Source organism: Pinus tabuliformis, chromosome 3_2 (assembly GCF_031772625.1).
Source record: "Pinus tabuliformis cultivar Carrire ecotype Pingquan chromosome 3_2, CPIR1, whole genome shotgun sequence".
NCBI lineage: Eukaryota > Viridiplantae > Streptophyta > Pinopsida > Pinales > Pinaceae > Pinus > Pinus tabuliformis.
The window spans coordinates 618,943,774-618,963,156 of record NC_142302.1 but is presented as its reverse complement, the minus strand read 5'-3'; the positions used below and the strand labels follow the sequence as shown (position 1 = coordinate 618,963,156).

Here is a 19,383-nt window from a genome sequence, read left to right as displayed (position 1 = left end):
TGGATAATATTGTACGCCTTGGAATCGATAGACACTTTGAAAAGGAAATCAGGGAAATTCTCGATTGTGTTTACATATATCATAAAAATTTTAATTTCACTATTCTTCCCTTCCCCATTTTCTCTGAAAAATCCTTCAACGTAACATTTATGACATGTCCTGCATACAGGCATTGGAACGAAAGTCTGAAGCCCGTTGCAGATCTTGAGATCACTGCTTTGGGATTTCGACTTCTTCGGCTGCATCGGTACAGTGTAACTCCAGGTGGGTACTATGGATTGTGTTTCTGTGCAAAAGGGGTAGAAGTTAAAATCCCCAGGGGTATAGTATGTATATTTTTCTGAAAGATTCTGGAATAGTAGGGACAGGAATGAGGTCAAAAATTGACCTCATTCCTGTCTATACAATTCCATAATTATTCCAGTTCATGCTAAACTTATATCCATGCAGATTTTAGAATTATTTCTGTTCATGCTAAACTTGTATTTATTCCAGATTCCAAAAATATCTTGGAATCTGACGATTAAGAGAAATCTACAATAACATAAAAATGCTCCTCCTATCCATACAGAATATTCCCTAAATTGGCAATAGGGAATTCAGTGCTCTAGAGATTTAGTAAAATCTGACTAACCTTTAAATCATCATCATCTTCTGTTCTCTCTTCTAACCTTTGCATGTCGTATTAACAGCTGTTTTCGACAACTTCAAAGATAGGAATCCTGAATTTTCCAGACCACCGAGGCATTCAACTCGAACCTGTTACCTATAATTCTTTATTACAGCTATGTACTGGAAACAAGGCTCTCTCAGAGGGAAAACAAGTCTATACCCACATGCTTTCGAGCGTCTTTGAGCCTAATATTTTCTTTAGTACGAAACTTGTGAACCTATATGCCATGTGCGACAGTCTGCCGGATGAACGCTTACTGTTTGACAAAATTCCAACAGCTGTGGAGCAGAATCAATCAAAGAAGGAATTAGAACAAGTTTCATCATTCAAAGAAGGAATTATAAGAAATTTGAAACTGAGTAAGTAATTTCTTTTCTAATTTCTGAGTAATTAGAATAGAGTGGATATATACTACATTCCGGAATAATAGCATAAATCATTAGGTTGGTTTATTACGTAGTGACATGCTTCATCTCTTTTTGATGAATTGCCTGGATAATGTTGAAGTCCTGTTTAGCCAATTCTAAAATCTTTTGGTTGTGTACTCTGGGCAGCCTGAAATTGGATAAAAATGGAGCACCTGGTCAGTCTTATTATTATTACCAGCCAGGCACAAAAGGAAAGAACCTGCAAATTATGCTAAATTTGGGAAAAAGGATGAAGAGAAATTATGGAAGTTAAATTGAATCTGGGGTCTCACTTACTTATAAACACTTTTGGCTAAGCGTGCATAATCTGAACTCTACCCTTGACAATATCTCTTTGCTTCTGCTCTGGAAACACTGGCATGCCAAGAATTCTCCAGCTCGTATTGAATCTGGCAATGGTAAACAAAATATTAGAAACTCATTCAATCACTTCCGTGGAGAAAAACAAATAAGCGAGTCGACATGTCTGGACAGTAGGTTACCTCCTGGCTTACGTTTTTCTTGTTGTTCCATGCAGTGAAAATCTCACTTTTCTCAAGAGCTATATTTTGTGGCAAAGTCTTAGCTTCATCCAAAATAGTTTCTCCAGGGAATGCGAGTTGGGAAGCTCTATACAGGCTCAACATGCTTGCTACATTTTTGTTAAATTGACTGGTTGAGCAAAAGAAATGCCCATCGGCATCTTTGAAGTTGTCGAAAACAGCTGTTAATACGACGTGCAAAGGTTAGAAGAGAGAACAGAAGATGATGATGATTTAAAGGTTAAGTCAGATATTTAAAGGTTAAGTCAGATTTTCCTAAATGTCTGGAGCACTGAATTCTTTATTGCCAATTTAGGGAATATTCTGTATGGATAGGAGGAGCATTTTTATGTTAGTGTAGATTTCTCTTAATCGTCAGATTCCAAGATATTTTGGAATTTGGAATAAATACAAGTTTAGCATGAACGGAAATACTTCTAAAATCTGCCATGGCTATAAGTTTAGCATGAACCTAGAATAATTATGGAATTGTATAGACAGGAATGAGGTCAAATTTTGACCTTATTCCTGTCCCTGCCATTCCAGAATCTTTCAGAAAAATATACATACTATACCCCTGGGGATTTGAACTTCTACCCTTTTGCAAAGAAACACAATCCATAGTACCCACCTGGAGTTACACTGTACCGATGCAGCCGAAGAAGTCGAAATCCCAAAGCAGTGATCTCAAGATCTGCAACGGGCTTCAGACTTTCGTTCCAATGCCTGTATGCAGGACATGTCATAAATGTTACGTTGAAGGATTTTTCATAGAAAATGGGGAAGGGAAGAATAGTGAAATTAAAATTTTTATGATACCTGTAAACACAATCGAGAATTTCCTTTATTTCCTTTTCAAAGTGTCTATCGATTCGAAGGCGTACAATATTATCCACCATTAAGAGGCCTTCCAGCGGATCCACAGGATACAGGAAGGGAACTGCAGTATGCGTAGTTAATTAAATTTATTGAATTTTGAAAAGTAAAGCAAGGATACGGCCAAGATGCAAACAACATGAAACCTCCACACATACCAAAACTGCCAAACTTAGTTAGCACGCTGTTCAGGAATTCAAGGAATTTGATGTCTCCAATGTGCATGAAGACGCAGGCAGTAGAAGCAGGTGAGCCTGAGAAAGACCCATCTTGGCTTTGAACATCAACTATTGTTTCCCACTCGACCATATCTTGTATGCCCTCCAAAGATGACAACAATTTTCCGCCATGAATTTCGTCCCTCGAGAGGCAGGCTGCAACATTCATTTATGATGTCCTTTATCCAAAGGTTAAAGATAATGTAATACAACATTTTATAAATTATTTTTTTTTTTCAGAACGAAAAAGCAGAATAGTAGTATTGAGTCAATATAACGAAAGACAGAATTACATCACAAACTTTTTAAAGCTGGAGCTACAAATAAACTAAAGAAAGCCAGAACTGGATACTATATGCATCCGGAGCTGACACACAATATACCAAATACAGGACTTCTTGTACAGCACATGAAATACCTGGAATATAAAACTGATTGTTGAGAAAGATCCACAATTTATAGACCATACATATACAGGGATATATATCAAAAAAACAAAAAACCCAGAGCATACTTGGAGATTTTTCAAAGAGAGATTAAAATCCAGGGAATGGGAAGACCTGGATGGGGAAGGATTCCCCTGCATATATTACCTTCACATACTACCTTCACAATACAGTTAACTGTTTGAGATAGAAGCCCTTCCTTTGATAAGCAATCTGCTTGCTGATTCCTGGACCTGTAGATGTGTTGAATGGAACATCCTCTCATTTTACCCCATAAAAACCTAATTCTCCATCAGCCTGCAAGGTGTGGGCAACTGATTCGACATTTTCCCAAAACATGATCAAACATAACTTTGGAATCCCCATAGATTGACACAAAAATGAATATAAAAAAAGACGCAAAAGGTAAGCAGGCCCACTAGAACCATCGCAGGCCCACTAGAACCATTCAGCGATGCAGTTATAGCCTTTTCCTCCATTCCATGAGATGAGATATTGAAGGTTCTTGTCCATTATAATATGAGCCCTGCAACCACAGGAATTATGCTGGGCAGCACCATCAAAGAACGCTCTTGGGGTCAGGAATATCTCCTTGCCTGTTCCAATTGACATTTTTTCTTTTGTGATAGCTAAGATTGTGAGTTTATTAATCGACTAGGCAATTTATTAACTCAAGTTCTTTTACTTTACCTTTTCAGTATATAATTTTTTCCCACTACACTATTTAATAATTACTGAAATTATACTTTCACTTTACCTTTTCAGTATATAATTTTTTCCCACTACACTATTTAATAATTACTGAAATTATAATTTAGATCAACAAAATTGTTTAAAAAAAAATAAAAATAATTACTGAAATTATACTTTCACTTTACCTTTTCAGTATATAATTTTTTCCCGCTACACTATTTAATAATTACTGAAATTATAATTTAGATCGACAAAATTGTTTAAAAAAAAACTAATTTCTTAAAATAAAATGTTCAATTTACCATTAAATAAATAAGATTAAATATATATTTTATTAATTTAATTTTTTTATATAATATTAATTTTTAATGTATAAAATTTATTTCATTCAAAATCATTCTTTTTAAATTTTAAGTTAAAAGTATTGGGTTTCTTTTTGGTTGAAAATAATCTAAATTCATAAAATGTTTCAATTAAGCCATATAGAATATGTCATATGAACATGAATTATATTCTTATGCTATATTTTAATTTAATTAATGTTTGGAATAGAATGATATTTTAATTTAATTAATGTTTGGAATAGAATGATATTTTAATTTAATTAATGTTTGGAATAGAATGATATTTTAATTTAATTAATGTTTGGAATAGAATGATATAGAATATTTTTTCAAAAGATAATTAAAATAAAAAATTTATTATTAACTCATAAAATTTGGAAAGGAAAATTTGATTGTCAATTCTAAAATCCAATTTGGATCCATTTTAATTTTGGATCTACCAAACGTCAAGAGGAGCCAAATCTCTTAAGGTGTAAACCTCTTTTAAAGTGAAAAGAGATTTGATCCTTCTTGGCACTTGACAGATTCAGAGTTAAGATTGATCTATGTTGGTAAATCTTGAATTCATCTACAAAGACTCAAAGACGCTCTCTCTGAGACCAACATTATTGGGGGGATTTCCTTCTACCTCTATAGGAAATGGAGACCAACATTATTGGGGGGATTTCCTTCTACCTCTATAGGAAATGGAGGTTGTACTCGATTTCCAAGATACCGTCCTCCATTCTTCTTCGCATAATCACCTTGTGCAAATTGAGAAGCCCATACTTTAAACCTTGAGCAGGATATGGTGGATCTCCTTGGAGATCTCTACCATTGATGTGAAATGGATTATGCTATATATTTCCGTTGGCTTGAAATTGATTTTGTTGCAGATTTTCTTAGAGCCAGCTACTAGTGTCATTTTGGAAAGATTTTCTTAGAGCCAGCTACTAGTGTCATTTTGGAATTGAACGAGCGAGCGAATTCTCAATCAATCATCTGAAATTGATCATGGTGTCTTTGTATATAGAATGATTTACAATTTTGTTTGGGTTATTTTGATTTTAATTTTAGTTATTATTTTTTAATTTTTTTTTTTTTTAAATTTAAATTTACATTTTCTTTTTGTTGTTTATTTAGATTTTATGTGTATCTTTGCCATATGTAATGTGTAATAAAGTCATTTAAAAAATATTGACATATTTACAATACATTACATTACACCTACACATATCCCCCATACTAGGATATAGAATGCCTCTTTAGTATAATAATTAAATTAAAAAATTATAAAACATGTGAGAAAAATGAGCTAATGTGTATATAAGTAACTATATATATTATCACGGTTTTAATAAAATTAAAAATAATAATTGTTTTTTATATATTTATTTATTTTTATTTTCAAAAGAACAAATTATAATTATATACATATATATGATGTCTATTTGACTTAGCGTTCCAAAAATCTGTTTAAAAAAACTAGACATCCTGTTCTATAGGCCAAAGACTACAAAAGAACGATATATACTAAATCAAAACTCCAGGGATAACTCCCCATCTTATCATCTTGCAACCCCACATAGAAAAACCAAAGGAGAAATTACAAGGAGAGATTGGTTTCCATGGACTCAATCTTAGCACCATCCACAAATTCATATATGCCAAGTGACCTTGCCGGGAGGGCTAATGCTTCCTTTGACAAACCATCAACCTCCACATTAAATGAATGAAGAATATGACAATAAGAAACATCAAAATGTGAAATTTACATAAATATAAATAGTATTGTTAAAATCCAACATAAATTTATCTTTAACTTTAGATCTACCAAGCATTTACAGGGATTAAATCTCTTCAAATGCAAAATTTCATTCAAAAAGTTATTTGCATCTTCAAAAAATTTAATTCCTACTAATACTTAGTGCATGATAGATCAAGAATTAAGATGAATCCATAATGCTGAATGCTTGGTAGATCAAAAACTAAAGTGAATCTATACTCTTTCTTAATTGATAAATCCAAAATTAAAATGAAAATCACAATAAAAACAACTAAAAAGAAATAATAATTTTTAATTTCAATAGAAATATATTTATTACTCAAAAAATAATAATTTGTAATTTCAATAGGAAAATAATAATTTTTAATTTCCATATGAATAGGTTTATTACTCAATCTTCTTCACTTCTTTGGGAAATTTTGACACCATATTAAAATTGTCATAGCAGCTCCAACATACTTTTGTGGAGATAATACATACAACTATAAAAGAATATAATTTAAACCTGGTAAAGCTCATACATACAACTATAAAGGATATTTCATTTTCAAATCAAAGCACAATACTTTATATTGATTCAGTTTCACGTTATAAATTTTCTCAATGTTTTTTGAAAAAACAATTTACACTATTCTGCTATTCGTGTGATTGGGTGCTTAAATATTTGGACGCAGTTAAGACACCTTAATACGTTTTTAAGCCCCTCTTTTCATGTGACCAAACTCCTTGTAGCTTTGGACGAGCTTAATGTTTGAATCCACACTTCTGTGTCCGTAGTCTCATTTGGATGGCCGTCCCTCCCATTCCGAGCTGAAGACAAATCCAAAATGGGAGTCCTCTCCTTCATTCAACGGGCATGGAAGGTCACGAGAATCCCTCACGCTCACAAAACAACACTTAAATTTCACCCCTTTCCATTATCCAGACGGTCGCTCTGTACAAATTCACAAGCAATAGATTTAAAGCAGTACCCACCGGAACTCATAAGGAACTTTTCGATCATCGCTCACGTCGATCACGGCAAATCTACACTTGCAGACCGTCTCTTGGAGCTCACCGGAACCATCAAGAAAGGCCATGGGCAGCCCCAGTATTTGGACAAATTACAGGTATTATACTTTAAACCCTAAAATGACACTTTGCCTTCCACAAATCCTTAAAACTTTAATGATATCCGATTTGTTTTCTAAACTCTACATAACAGCTCTTTAAGACTATACTATGCTATGCCATTTTGGCATATACACACGGGAATGCAGAAGACATTGATAACCCGAATGATAGCAAGAAAACCTTCTAAATTTTTGAGAAAAAGCCTGACTCGTGGAAAAAACATAATTAATGCTAGACAATATAAAATTTAAGTTCTTGGAAATTTTCATACTGACACATTTGCAGTAAAACTTTGCGTTAAAGCCAACTTGCTGAAATTCTAATATGTGCATGTTTTCTGAGATTCCTATGCTTTCAAGTTTTTTATTTCACTTCTGTGACGCTTTATTGGTGGAATTTGAATACAAGTATTTAGAAAGTGAAGATTTTGAAATGGGTACCTATCCCTGAGCTATACAATGTTTGTTATGATTAATAGGGCCAAACTATGAAGCTTGAAAATTTCAGCTATAGGAAAGCAGTGTTGGTTTTTGAGAGCACACCAATGCTAGAGGACGGACAATTTTCACACTAATTCACCCACATTTATATTGCAGAAGAAGACAGATTTATAGTATAACATTTGTTTCAAAATTGGCTGTGGAGAATGAGAATGAACTATCCACAAATAGCTCGCCGTGGAATAGATAAGGGTCAATCATATCTATCTAAATCATACTTATATTTTCAGCAAAACAGGATTCCAGACCGAAATTAGAAATGCGCACTTTTCTTTTCAGAAGAAAAATATTTACCTATTTTATTTGAAGATAAATGGTGTTCATTTAAATGGCCTGGTAACTTGGAAGAAAGACGAGTCTAATAACGATGGAGCTTAGGTGCTTGAAAGCAAGAGAGCTTGGAAGCTTCAGAACATAAAAGCTTGAGTGCTTGAGCAGCATGAAAAACAATAGAGCTATTACACGTCTAATTGACACAGATATCTATAAAGTATGATGGTCTTTAAAGCGTCATAGGCTCATAGACTATACCTGAAAGGAGCAATCTCATCACGGATACCTGGAGAATGACTTCTAGAGTAGGTTTCTGGTGGACCTGGAATGCTGTTTTCCCTTGTAGATGTCAATTATCAGCTAGCTTGCTGCCAATTCGGCTGATGCCTTGGCTAGGGTGTTAACTAAAGTATTATTCTCTGTGTAGATGTGGGAGGATGATATATGCTCAAAGAGTGCCATTGTTTTTGAGCCAAGCAGAAGTCAACCTATCGATAATGATGTTGTCTGCCTTATCAAAGAAAACACTGCTAAAAGACCTGCACCTGATACAATGGGGTTGAATGGCTCAAAAGTTGAAAAATGGGTGCATAATGGCCCCTTTGTCTCAAATGCCATAGATAAAGAAGACAATGAAATTAAAATCAGGACATATGATGGTGTCATTGGTGCCCCCGAAGACAGTTCAGATTGCCAAAATTCCGAAAGGGCATATGATCTTCAGGAATTCAAATTTGAGCAGTATTTTGAGTTTGAAGGCCCACATTAGGAGCCCTTGGAAACTGGAAATGACTACAAAATTGATCGCAGACCCCGCGAGGGTATGTTTGTTTTCCTGGATGCTGGTGGAAGTTATAAACATGCCTCCGATACTAAGAGCCATGGTTATCTGCCGCTGCATGTTGGACGAAGCAGTCTTAAAATAGTAATGATTAAAATCCCTCCTATTTGTGATACTTATGACCAGTTGGATAAAGAAGGGTTTGAGTATTTAGTGAAGGAGTTATCCTTCATTATGGTGAATTTTTTGAAGATGCTCATACATAAATTTTTAAGTTTGATGAACTTGAAAATCTCAAGGTCTATGGGAATGCTTCAGCTCATCTTTATGGAAATACTCATATGCACCCTCAGTCTCATGAAGCTGCAGGTACAATGAAAGTGATCCTGTCAACCTTGGATTTTTGCATGATGTCTCAAAGAAAACATACATCCAAAACTGCTGAATGAGTTTCTGTGAATTCAGAACAAGATTCATCTCTAACAAAAGCTTTGCATGGTGATATGTCACATAAATCCATTCAAATATTTGAAGTATTGGAAGTAGAAACTTTGATAGATAAGGTTGTTTCAAGTATATCTCTCCAATATTGCAGGCCAGCACAGTTATCTACAGTAGAATGCCAGCAGAAAGTGTTTGCAAGCATAAGATGCTCTTCCGTGAGGACACAACAACGGATTTCAGAAGGGAGAGATTGTGCAATAGTTATGATCACTATATGTTGAATAAGGAATGTGAATATCCTTATTCTGTATTTTGAACCAGCTGAGATCCCAGCCTATCAGCATGCAAATTTTTACATATCTCTGCTTTGGATATTGTTGAAGCACAGAGAAAAGGGACACTATACAGACAAAATGATGAAGTGGCTGCATTGGCTGGCAGACTTCGCTTGGCATTTATTTTATATTGATGAGGTTCTGGGCTTCTCAAGTGCCTTTTGAAGGGCAGTTATCCCCAATTGGAGCCAGATGTTCCCCTTGTGTTGACATAGGGTTGGTTTTGAAAATTTATTTATTTCACTGTCATCACTGCACATCCATGAGCCATGAGGATTTTTGTATGATGAAGAATATGGATGTTGTATCCAGCGAATCTTGATTTTGTGAACCCAAAACCAAGATACAGACTGTTACCCAACATTCTGTATGAAGAGGATCTTAACTCGTTGGGTAAATCTTAACTCTGTCTATGGATTGTTGAGGCCAAGGGGTTTCAATACAGTAGTAAGGTTGCCATGATTTGAAACTCTGGAAGATGACATATCTTTTAGATTTAAAAAGGAATCCCGGATCTGATCAGTGGTCATTTACAGCAGCGAGGAAATTGACACTTGTAGTGGTAAAATTTTACTTTGTATGATGCCTTTGGTAGTCATATCAGAAACACGTCCTTCATTAGGACAGCATCCAGGTAAAGAGGTTTGATAAATGTCTTTTAGCTGTGGTAATGAAGACAGTTGAGAATCAGTGACTACAACAGCTGAAGGAGTATTTTAAGCTCAGTATCCCGTCAAAGAAAGGGGACTCACACGGACAGCTGAACACTTAATCACAACATTTGTTACCTGAATTATACATCTGATTATTATGAAAAGTTGATTGGACCTGAAAAGAGTCAAAATGACGGTCTGTTTGCTGGTCATGGTCTGCTATCATAAAAATTCAGGTTGCAGTGCTAGGCATGAAGATTTTGGATGATAGAGAGAGAAGCTGGTTGGCATTCTAAGTGACCTAGGTCACAGGTGGTCACTTAGAAGGAAGAAACCTGTAACATGTGTATGCTTTCTTCATCCATGACATTTTTGTATAACGGTTCCATTAGATGGTACTCCCACATCTGGAGCATTGTGCACTGTGCCACTGATATGTATGTGATAAGGTTGCCCCATGTTTGCTTTGAGGCAAAGGGGAATTCTAGCAGTGATCATTGTCATTTCTGAGATTGTTGACAGCGTGTAGTGGAGAATCAGTATTGAACTACTTGAACGGATTCCACCCTCTTAGCACAGATTATCCACAAAGTGTGTTGGAATTTAAAAGCATTAAAGGAGCTATATCAGAACTCAAATACTCATTAAATTGCAGAGGCGTGCACTAGTTCTGTGAGAGAGGGCGCTCCAAAACCTCGGCCTAAAACAGCAGACGGAGTGGAGATGTGTTGGAGCAAATAATGGTATGCATGTATATATATAGATGGACGCTGGGGTAAATTATATGCTGACCTACACTTTTTGTAGGGCCAACCTACATTTTGCTTAAAACTGATTGGTAAATATCAAATTCATGTGGAGCCTACCTAGACTGCTTTTTGGGCCGATACATGAAGATTTGTGTGTGACTTTGTTTGTTGATCTGGAACTCACCCATTTGAAGTGGTCCTTTGAAAATGGCTGGAGGATCAGGTCTCCGCCTTTGAAAGGCATTTTAGCTCATATGTCCACATGAAAGAAGACTTGGGGTTTGCTTTGATATGGCTTCTATGCTTGGCATGCCTTTGGGGAGGTGGTCAGTCCACTTTGGAACCCTTCCATTTGCACTTGAAGGATTATTGGGGGGTATGGAGCATGCATTTTGAACCATTATGCCCCGCATTTGGGGATTGTCTGCTGATTTGGTGGAAAAAAAGGAGTATTGAAGGGCCTTTGGAGGCTGGATGCTACATCGAAAGCGCATTTTACCCCTTCATTTTTTGGAGATTGGCCACTTTTTGAGGGCTTGTACCTTTTTTTGTACAAGTGGCATGAATGCCCCTAAAATTGTGTAGTTTAGATTAATTAATTTGTGAAGAGGGCTTTTTACTCTTCAGGCTAAAATAGGAGATTTTAGCTTAGAAAATATTATTTTATTGTAATAATGAGTTGAGATTCTCTTCTATAAATAGAGAGAGCTCTCTCCTCTTTTTCTCATGGAGTTTTTGGGGAAAATTCCATAGCTAGTTTGGAATTTTCTGCGACTTTTTCTTCGTAAATTGGCTATGGATATTGCAAGTTGAGCGAAATTGTCTTGGAGAGGGTCTTGTGATTGGATGGATTTTCTCTTGGATGATAAATGGTGATTTTGTGCAAATTTATTGTAAGCATCTTCTTCCATCTTGTATTTGTTGTAGAATTAGGGTTTCATTTAAACGTTCACCAAATGTGTTGAATCTTTTATGGCTTTAACATCTCCTTTGCAAGATTATGATCTAGTTTGCATTAGGGAATCTTAGTATAGCTTCTTTATATTTTATCCCCAATTTGATTGAAAATTGCTAGGGTTTGTGGAGTAGAGAAACCTCATTGTAGTATGTTTTCTCTCTCATCAATTGTTCCCATTGGTCCTTTTCCATAGACTTACTCCTTATTTGACTCCATATGCCTAGAAATTTGTTGATAAGCCAAGGCTCTGATCCTTCATTCTCCATCACTTTATACCTTTTTGTAAATCATAAAAACCATTTTGCTAGGCTTGATTGGTGGAGTGTGAAGTAGAAACATTGGATAGCTCTTGACTTGGTTTGATTGAGCCATTTGATCTCTATGATCTACAAGGAGAACCCCCGGCGACCTAGAGAAGAGTTGGCCAGTGTTAATTTTTAAGTTCCAGATCTGATTTTAATTCCTAGTATTTTATAACCTAGAAAACATTTTTGCAATTACTAAATATAAAATGCATTGGAGTTTTTAACTCAGAAAATTTAGACAACAAAAACAAAATATAGGAAATCATCGACACATAGAAAATTTTCCTCCAATTGATCTTCACTTTTAATTATTTGAACAGTGACACTCCCTTATTGGGAAATTTGCCCACAAAGAAAATTTTAAAATTTTTTACAGCAAGTAAACTTAGCAAATATGCCCTTGAGAAATCTGATTTGCACCACGGAAGCGTTGTATGGCCTAACTGAAAACCTTTCCTCCACACGTGCGGCATGCTGAAGCAACCCTGGTGTGGTAGGTGTGGCCCCACTCTTCTACCTATGTGACATGTGTGAGTTGTGGCCCTCTCTACAACTTGTGCACAGAAATTGATACAGCCTCTTGTTGAAAAAGCCTCCACTCAATCTCCATGGAATTTTTTCTCTCACTGCTGCACCTTTTTTTCTTGGGCCCTTGAGAATCACTTTCTCAAATCTCTGTCAATTGTTGTGTCTTTCTCCTCTCCTTTGGCTTGCTTTTATAATTTTCTCATTGATTGGAACATAAAAACTCAGTATTAAACATAATATATATATGTATTTATTAATAATGATTGAAGGATGATTTATAGAATGGGAGGACCTGGCTTAAATACAACCTTGGGTGCCTCTTGGTAAATGGGTATGATATTTGATCATGCCCTTTGCCTAATAAACATTTAATTACAAACAACTATTTTTTTACATAACATTGCCTTCCTCCCAAATTTTTTTTTGTCCTCAAAGCATACGTAACGACGGATGCTGTTGACGAAATGCTTCAGTCTCCCAAGAAGCTTCTTCTTCTGGTATGATCCGGATTTAAACAGGAACACAATAAAGTACAAAAATAACCATAAACACAGAGATGCAACAGAAATAATACTTCATTTCATTAATGTAAAATACTGAAATATGCTTACAAACAGAAATGGAAATAAACCACTGAGGGCGATGGTAGCTTATCTCTGAGAAGAGATGTGGCGGCTACATGCCTCTAAATTGTCTTACAATGAGGCTCGAAGGCCTATTTATTGTTGAGAAACAATGAAAAACCCTAAACATCAAAAAACCTAACCCTAGAGATGAAGCGCCAAACTATGGGCCCTGTTTTGGGTAAATTGGTACATCAACTTCCCGGGGTCATATCTTTGGCATACGATTTCTGTTTGACGCGCACAATACCTTGTTAGAAAGATCTATTCGAGGACTACAACTTTGGGAAGAGATCAGTCCATGGACCCATGTTGCTCCCAATTTTCCCAAAAAACGTCGTTTAGGGCCTCAAAATGGCTCCAAAAATTCAGGACCCGAAAAACTGCCAAAAATAGTAAATTGTGCTACCAATAAGGAAACTGAAAAACTGAAAGAGACAGTCGTGGGGGTCCAAGTGGGATAGGTGGGTGGCCACCAACATCCACCTGGATCATTCCTCCCCCCTTAGGAAGCAATGGTCCCCATTGTGTTGAGTTCCTCTATGAGATGAGGAAACTTTTGCTGAATTTGGTCCCTGGTGAGCTGTTTTGCAACCTCTGACGTGTCCAGTAATGGTGGGAATCATGGTCGAGGGCTGTCTACATTGAACACTCGGTTCAAGCAAAGGAATGGTGGAATGCTGTGCTCCAAAGCATTATTTCCCATAGCCTTGGTAATGGTGTAAGGACCATATCGGAGTGGTTGGAGCTTCTGATGGGCTCTTGTAAGGCGTTCTTTCTGCAGATGCAACAAGAATTTGTCGCCCATTTAAAACTTGTGTTGTACTTGATGTTGATCATGTCGTTGCTTATACTTGGCATTTCCCAGAATGGAGCGGCGATATATCGACCCGTTGGGTAGAGGTGCTCTAGGAGTCAGATCGAATGAATGCTTGACCTGACAGTGCAACGGTACCCCTGTGGGTGAGGAGAAGATGTTCCTGTATTATTTCATGACCGTATCCCTTTGCTGTTGTTGCTGCGTGGAGGAACCCTTCGCGAGGGTCATGGATGTGGCGACGATCTTCCCCTTACTTTGGGAGCGAACCAGACAGAAAATGAATTTCCTAGTCTGGGAGATGAGCTTGCTGCATTTCTTAGCAGTGATCAAAGAGGTGGCGGTAGGTGGGGCTACCTCTGGTATCTTGTATAATGAATTACCCAAAGAAATAATAACAACATGAGGCCTTGACTCATACACAGCATGTCGCCTCCATAAGTATGGTTGGCCTAATAGTACATCACAAACATCAAGAGGTGCAACATCACACAATACCTCATCTGTGAAGGGCTTGATGTTGTAGGGAAGGCAGCACTACTGGCGGACTCGGAGATCTCGTCCTTGGTGAAGCCACCTGATACTGTACGACTGCGGGTGTGGTGTAGTCGGTAGGCCCAACTGCTTCACGACCTCTGCTGAAATGAGGTTCTTTTGGCTGCCATTGTCGACAATGAATTGCAGTGGCGAACCCTTCACCCACATCTGTGTGTGGAAAATACACCCCCCCTCCTTTGGATCTTCGGGCTCATTCCTCTGGACCTTCGCGGTGGCAATAGTGGCGCTGGGCTCTGCATCAATGATTTGCTTCCCTTTGTCATTCCCCTTGTCGGGTTCTGACTCAGGGTTAGAACATGCATCTGATTTTGAAGCCTTCAACTTGGCCACCAACAATTGCTTGAGTTGACACTCACTTGTGTTATGAGTGGGGCTCTTATGGAACTCACACCACTTTCCTGTGTCCTTCTTTGACTTTGTAGTGTTGTTCTTTTCTTGCGGCTTTGACAGGTTGTCTTGGGTCACCCCGCCTTGGCTTTGTCCTTTGTTCTTCGAATTTACAGATCCAAAGTCTCGCTTCTTTTGTTTAAACTTCTGCGCGATCTTGACAGCATATCAGTATGCCGTGCCGAGCGAGGAGATGTTCAGGAACACCATCTCGTTCTGGATGTACTTGTGTAGGCAACCGCGATATTTGAGTACCAAATGTAGCTCAGAATCATTGATACCCAACTTTGTGCGGAGGGTATGAAAAATTGTTGACACCTAATCTTCATGATTGAGTGAATTTATGTAAATAATTAAATTAGGAATGTGAACAGTCATCGGGAGATGAACTGAACAATCACTCCCTATTGTATATAACAAAGACCTACCTAATGGAATAAATCGAATCAGTTTTTTTGCCTAATGGAGTTACTACCTGGCCTGACATGGTATCAGAGCCAACTCTTTTTTTAGCTCTCATGCTCGTAACTCCTCTGTCTGTCTGCCATATTCCTTTTACCTGGCTCTCTGTCAGCTAGAAGGTGTCTGTCCATGAATGTTTGATGATTTGCCAAATTCCATTTATAAAACCTGCTCCCTGCTCTTTTGAAGCGCTGTCCATACTGTCCAGACAAAAGCGCTATACGTTAAAATTTTTTGTGAATGGCCTTGACATGGGAACGTTTGCGCTTTCATCCTGGTTTGAAACGCTTGCACTGTCTTTGTGAATGGTCTGACATAGTATTCCACGCTGCCTGAACTGCAACGCTGCCTGAAACACTGTGATTGAACGCTGTTCATTCCTTACGCCCCCGCCTGTCTTTGGTATCAACGCTGCCTGAACTGTCTTTCCAACATTGCCGGTTTGACATACCTGTTGAGGATTTGCAGATGAAATTTAGCGTGGAATGCAAGATTAAAGAAAAGGATGCCAAGTCGAACGAATGAGCCTATAACGCCAGACTGGACGCCGATTCAGTGAAATGCCCAGCGTATTTACTGCTTCCTCAAGCATTTCGTTTCATTGAGCGGTAAGGATATCACCTACTGTGTAATGATAATGCCTTGGTTCGTCCTCTGTCCGGAATCGACTAGAATTTGCTTACTCAATGGCCCTTCAATTCAGCCCTGCAAACTTCAATTTTCGCCTGCCTGGACGCACATCAGAGATAATGTCTGCTCGGCTTGCCCTTTATGTTTGATGTTACTGGCTCCTGATTCCAAACTAATCCCAAGGACGTAAACTGTGAATGCGGCTTAACTACGCATTTTTCTTCCTCGCATACATGCTAAGACCCTGGTTCGAATTTTTGCTTGAGCGCTTGATGTCAGGGATGGTAATCGCGGACAGTGTTGGGTTTGATTAGTTTGAAATGGTATATAATGCATTAAAATGTTATATGTAGTAAAGATTTTTTGGGCAGCGAGGTATAATGTTTGTAATATTTGAAAATACATACATATGTATTACACCATAGTGTTGGTTTCATAAAGCTGTTTTCAAAGTGACTAACATAGTTAACGCCCCTGCGTTTGACTGTGTTTAATATATTGTTTGAGGCCAGAATACATTTTGATATCAGAATCAATTTTCTTTTAGTAGTAGAAGTATTTTTACAGCTCTTGGATTTTACAATGCATTCAATCATATCTATGGCGGGAATAGTTCTCACTGGCAAGGAGAACTATCCTGAATGGTACTGGATGATAAAACACACCCTCATCTTCAATGAGTTGTGGAAAGGAGTGTGTGTTGGAGAAGGAGACAATGACCCAGTACAACGTACCTCAGACAAAGAGCTCGTCATTTGGGAAAACAAGAACAACAAAGCTTATGCATTAATTGCAGCATCTGTAAATGAAGAGGTGAGTCGCCATATTTCGTCATATTCAATTGCCTTTGAAGCTTTACAAAAGCTGAAAGAACTCTATGACTCACATTCTGCACTTGAAGTTGTTCAACTTATGATTAAACTCTTCACTCTTGAATTGCAAAATAATGATCCTCTTGCTCTTGCATCTGAAGTAAAGTCTATAATGCATGATATCAATTCCACCAAGGTTGAGCTGGATATTCCTCTTATTGCTTTTCTCAAGGCACTTTATCCTACTTATTCCAATTATCTTGAGTCATTGCAAGCAAATGGAAATCTCAAAGATATAACCTTTCACTCTCTTGTGAAAAAGTTTGCTGAAAGAGAAAAAGCTTTTGGAAAGAAGACAACCCCTGAATCTTCTAAAGAGACTGTGTGCCTTGCTCATAAAGAAAAGCATTCTGCTCAAGATTCTACAAGAGAAAGAGGTGGATGAAGAGGAAGAGGAAGATATTTCAGAGGCAGGGGGGGCAGACATTCTCAAGGAGAAAAGGCAGATTTGCACTGCATTCGCTGCAAAAGAAATGGGTCACATGATGCCTCTACATGCAAGCTACCATGGGACAAAATTGAGTAGAAAAGAAATCAACAGAAAGGTAAAACTGATGATACAGACAAAGGTAAAGCACCTGAATCCATTCACTATGTTGAGGCACAATGTAACATTGGAGTAAATGAAGATTTGTTTAATGCTTCACTTGCTTCCTGGAAAAATGATTGGTTGCTTGATTCAGGAGCAACCTGTCACATGACTCATAGAAAAGATTTTTTTGAAGATTTTACTGACAATGTTGATGGAGTAGTATACTTTGCAGATCAATCAAAAATCAAGCCATCAGGGTTTGGCACAATCAAGCTTAAACTGCCTGGTCTTCCAGACTTTCTTCTAGATCATGTTCTATATCTCCTACAGCTCAAGAGAAACTTGCTGTCCTTGGCCCACATCCGCTAGCAAGGTCACTCCATTCATATGTTTGATGGCAAGCTTGAGATAAGAAAAGCATCTGACCACTCACTTGTCATGAGGGGATAGAAGAAGAAAGGCTTCTCAAACTGCAAGGAACCTCTGCTCATGCACAACATTTCTCATATATTTCTCATCATGAAGAAGGTACACTTCCATCAAGTTTATTATGGCATGCTAGATTTGGACATTTAAACTATGACAGTCTCCGCTTATTGAAGAAAAATGGTGTTGCTGGTTTGCCTACAATTCCTAGGAAACTTAAGCAATGTGATGCTTGCATTCTAGTAAAGCATAGCAAACAATCTTTTCATGATTCACATTCAAGAGCACATAGGAAGCCTGAACTCATTCATTCAGATTTATGTGGTCCAATGCCTGTTCCTTCTGCAAATGGAAATAAATATATTATGACATTTATTGATGACTACACCAGAATGTGTTGGGTTTATTTATTGAAGAACAAATCTGATGCTTTTCAAACATTCAAGAATTTTCATAAATGGATTGAAAATGATGCACAATCTCATATTGGGTCTATTCGCACTGATAATGGAAAAGAATACACATCAAATGAATTTGAAAACTATCTTCGCCAACATCGGATTAAACATCAAACAACTGTGCCTTATAATCCCCAATAGAATGGTGTAGCTGAAAGAATGAATAGAACAATCTTGAATATGGTACGATCCATGCTTTTCTTCAAAAATGTAAAGATAATGTTTTGGGCTGATGCTGTTCTATGCGCTGCATATATAAAGAATAGATGTCCATCTAATGCTATAAGAAACAAGACTCCTTATGAATTGTGGTATGGACATGTTCCTTCGGTAAAACATCTCAGGGTCTTTGGTTCCACCTGTTATGCTTTGATACTAAAGGTACATAGAAACAAACTTGGTGCTAGAAGTCGTAAGTGTATCTTCCTGGGGTATTCAAATACCTCCAAAGCATATCGCCTCTATGATGAAGTAAATAAAAAGTTTGTTGTATCTAGAGATGTAATTTTTCTTGAATCATCCAAAACTAACAATGTTGTTGAGCGGCAACTTGATCGCTTGGATAAATTCGCAAAAACAAAATCATTTCAAGAATTTGATAATCAGATTCCACATCTAGAAGGGGGGATTCCTATACTAGATCAACATGTGGAATCTTCTTTTGAAGAACACTCTCCCCCGCATGAAACTCCAACAACGGATGATGCTTTAAGTGATGTAATTGATAGAATTGGGAGACTCAATCTTGATTCAGTCCCAACTCAATCAACAGAGCAGCCTGGACCATCTCAGAAAGGTCCCCCAAAGTGGCTGACGAAGACACTTGAAAGTGTTCATCCTGATGAAATTGGAAAAATAGGAACCAGAAATTCAAACCGACAAAATGGAGGTGATGTAGATGACTCTAATTCGCCTGTTGATATGGATGTTTCTTATGATTGTGAATTGAACTTGTCTACAGATTTTGAACCAACTTCCTTCAAAGAAGCTGCTTCTCATGATGAATGGAAGGAAG

General features: G+C 37.3%; 2 protein-coding genes across 4 annotated transcripts in view; one reads left to right on the top strand and one right to left on the bottom strand.

Annotated features, from left to right (window-relative positions):
* Positions 1-634: 634 nt before the first annotated feature.
* On the bottom strand, positions 635-3,777 carry LOC149182121 (alpha-bisabolene synthase-like). Of its 3 annotated transcripts, XM_089416767.1 has the most exons (9): positions 3,323-3,774; positions 2,657-2,872; positions 2,442-2,562; positions 2,254-2,348; positions 1,584-1,804; positions 1,378-1,490; positions 1,130-1,228; positions 837-951; positions 635-722 (listed from the first exon to the last, which is right to left on the bottom strand). In XM_089416767.1, exons 2-6 carry the CDS (start codon positions 2,805-2,807, stop codon positions 1,416-1,418), a joined length of 663 nt encoding a protein of 220 aa, XP_089272893.1. In that variant the 5' UTR covers positions 2,808-2,872; positions 3,323-3,774; the 3' UTR covers positions 635-722; positions 837-951; positions 1,130-1,228; positions 1,378-1,415. The 3 variants fall into 3 exon arrangements, with proteins under 3 accessions (XP_089272893.1, XP_089272894.1, XP_089272892.1); XM_089416768.1 differs by having other exon boundaries at positions 635-951; positions 1,596-1,804; positions 3,323-3,777; XM_089416766.1 differs by having other exon boundaries at positions 635-951.
* A 2,885-nt stretch (positions 3,778-6,662) lies between these two features.
* LOC149182120 (Small GTP-binding protein) overlaps positions 6,663-19,383 on the top strand; it is a 188,200-nt gene continuing 175,479 nt past the window's right edge. The window contains exon 1 of the mRNA XM_089416765.1: positions 6,663-7,073. Within this exon, the coding sequence (XP_089272891.1) occupies positions 6,792-7,073 (282 nt within the window). The 5' untranslated portion in view covers positions 6,663-6,791. The remainder of the gene's footprint in view (positions 7,074-19,383) is intronic.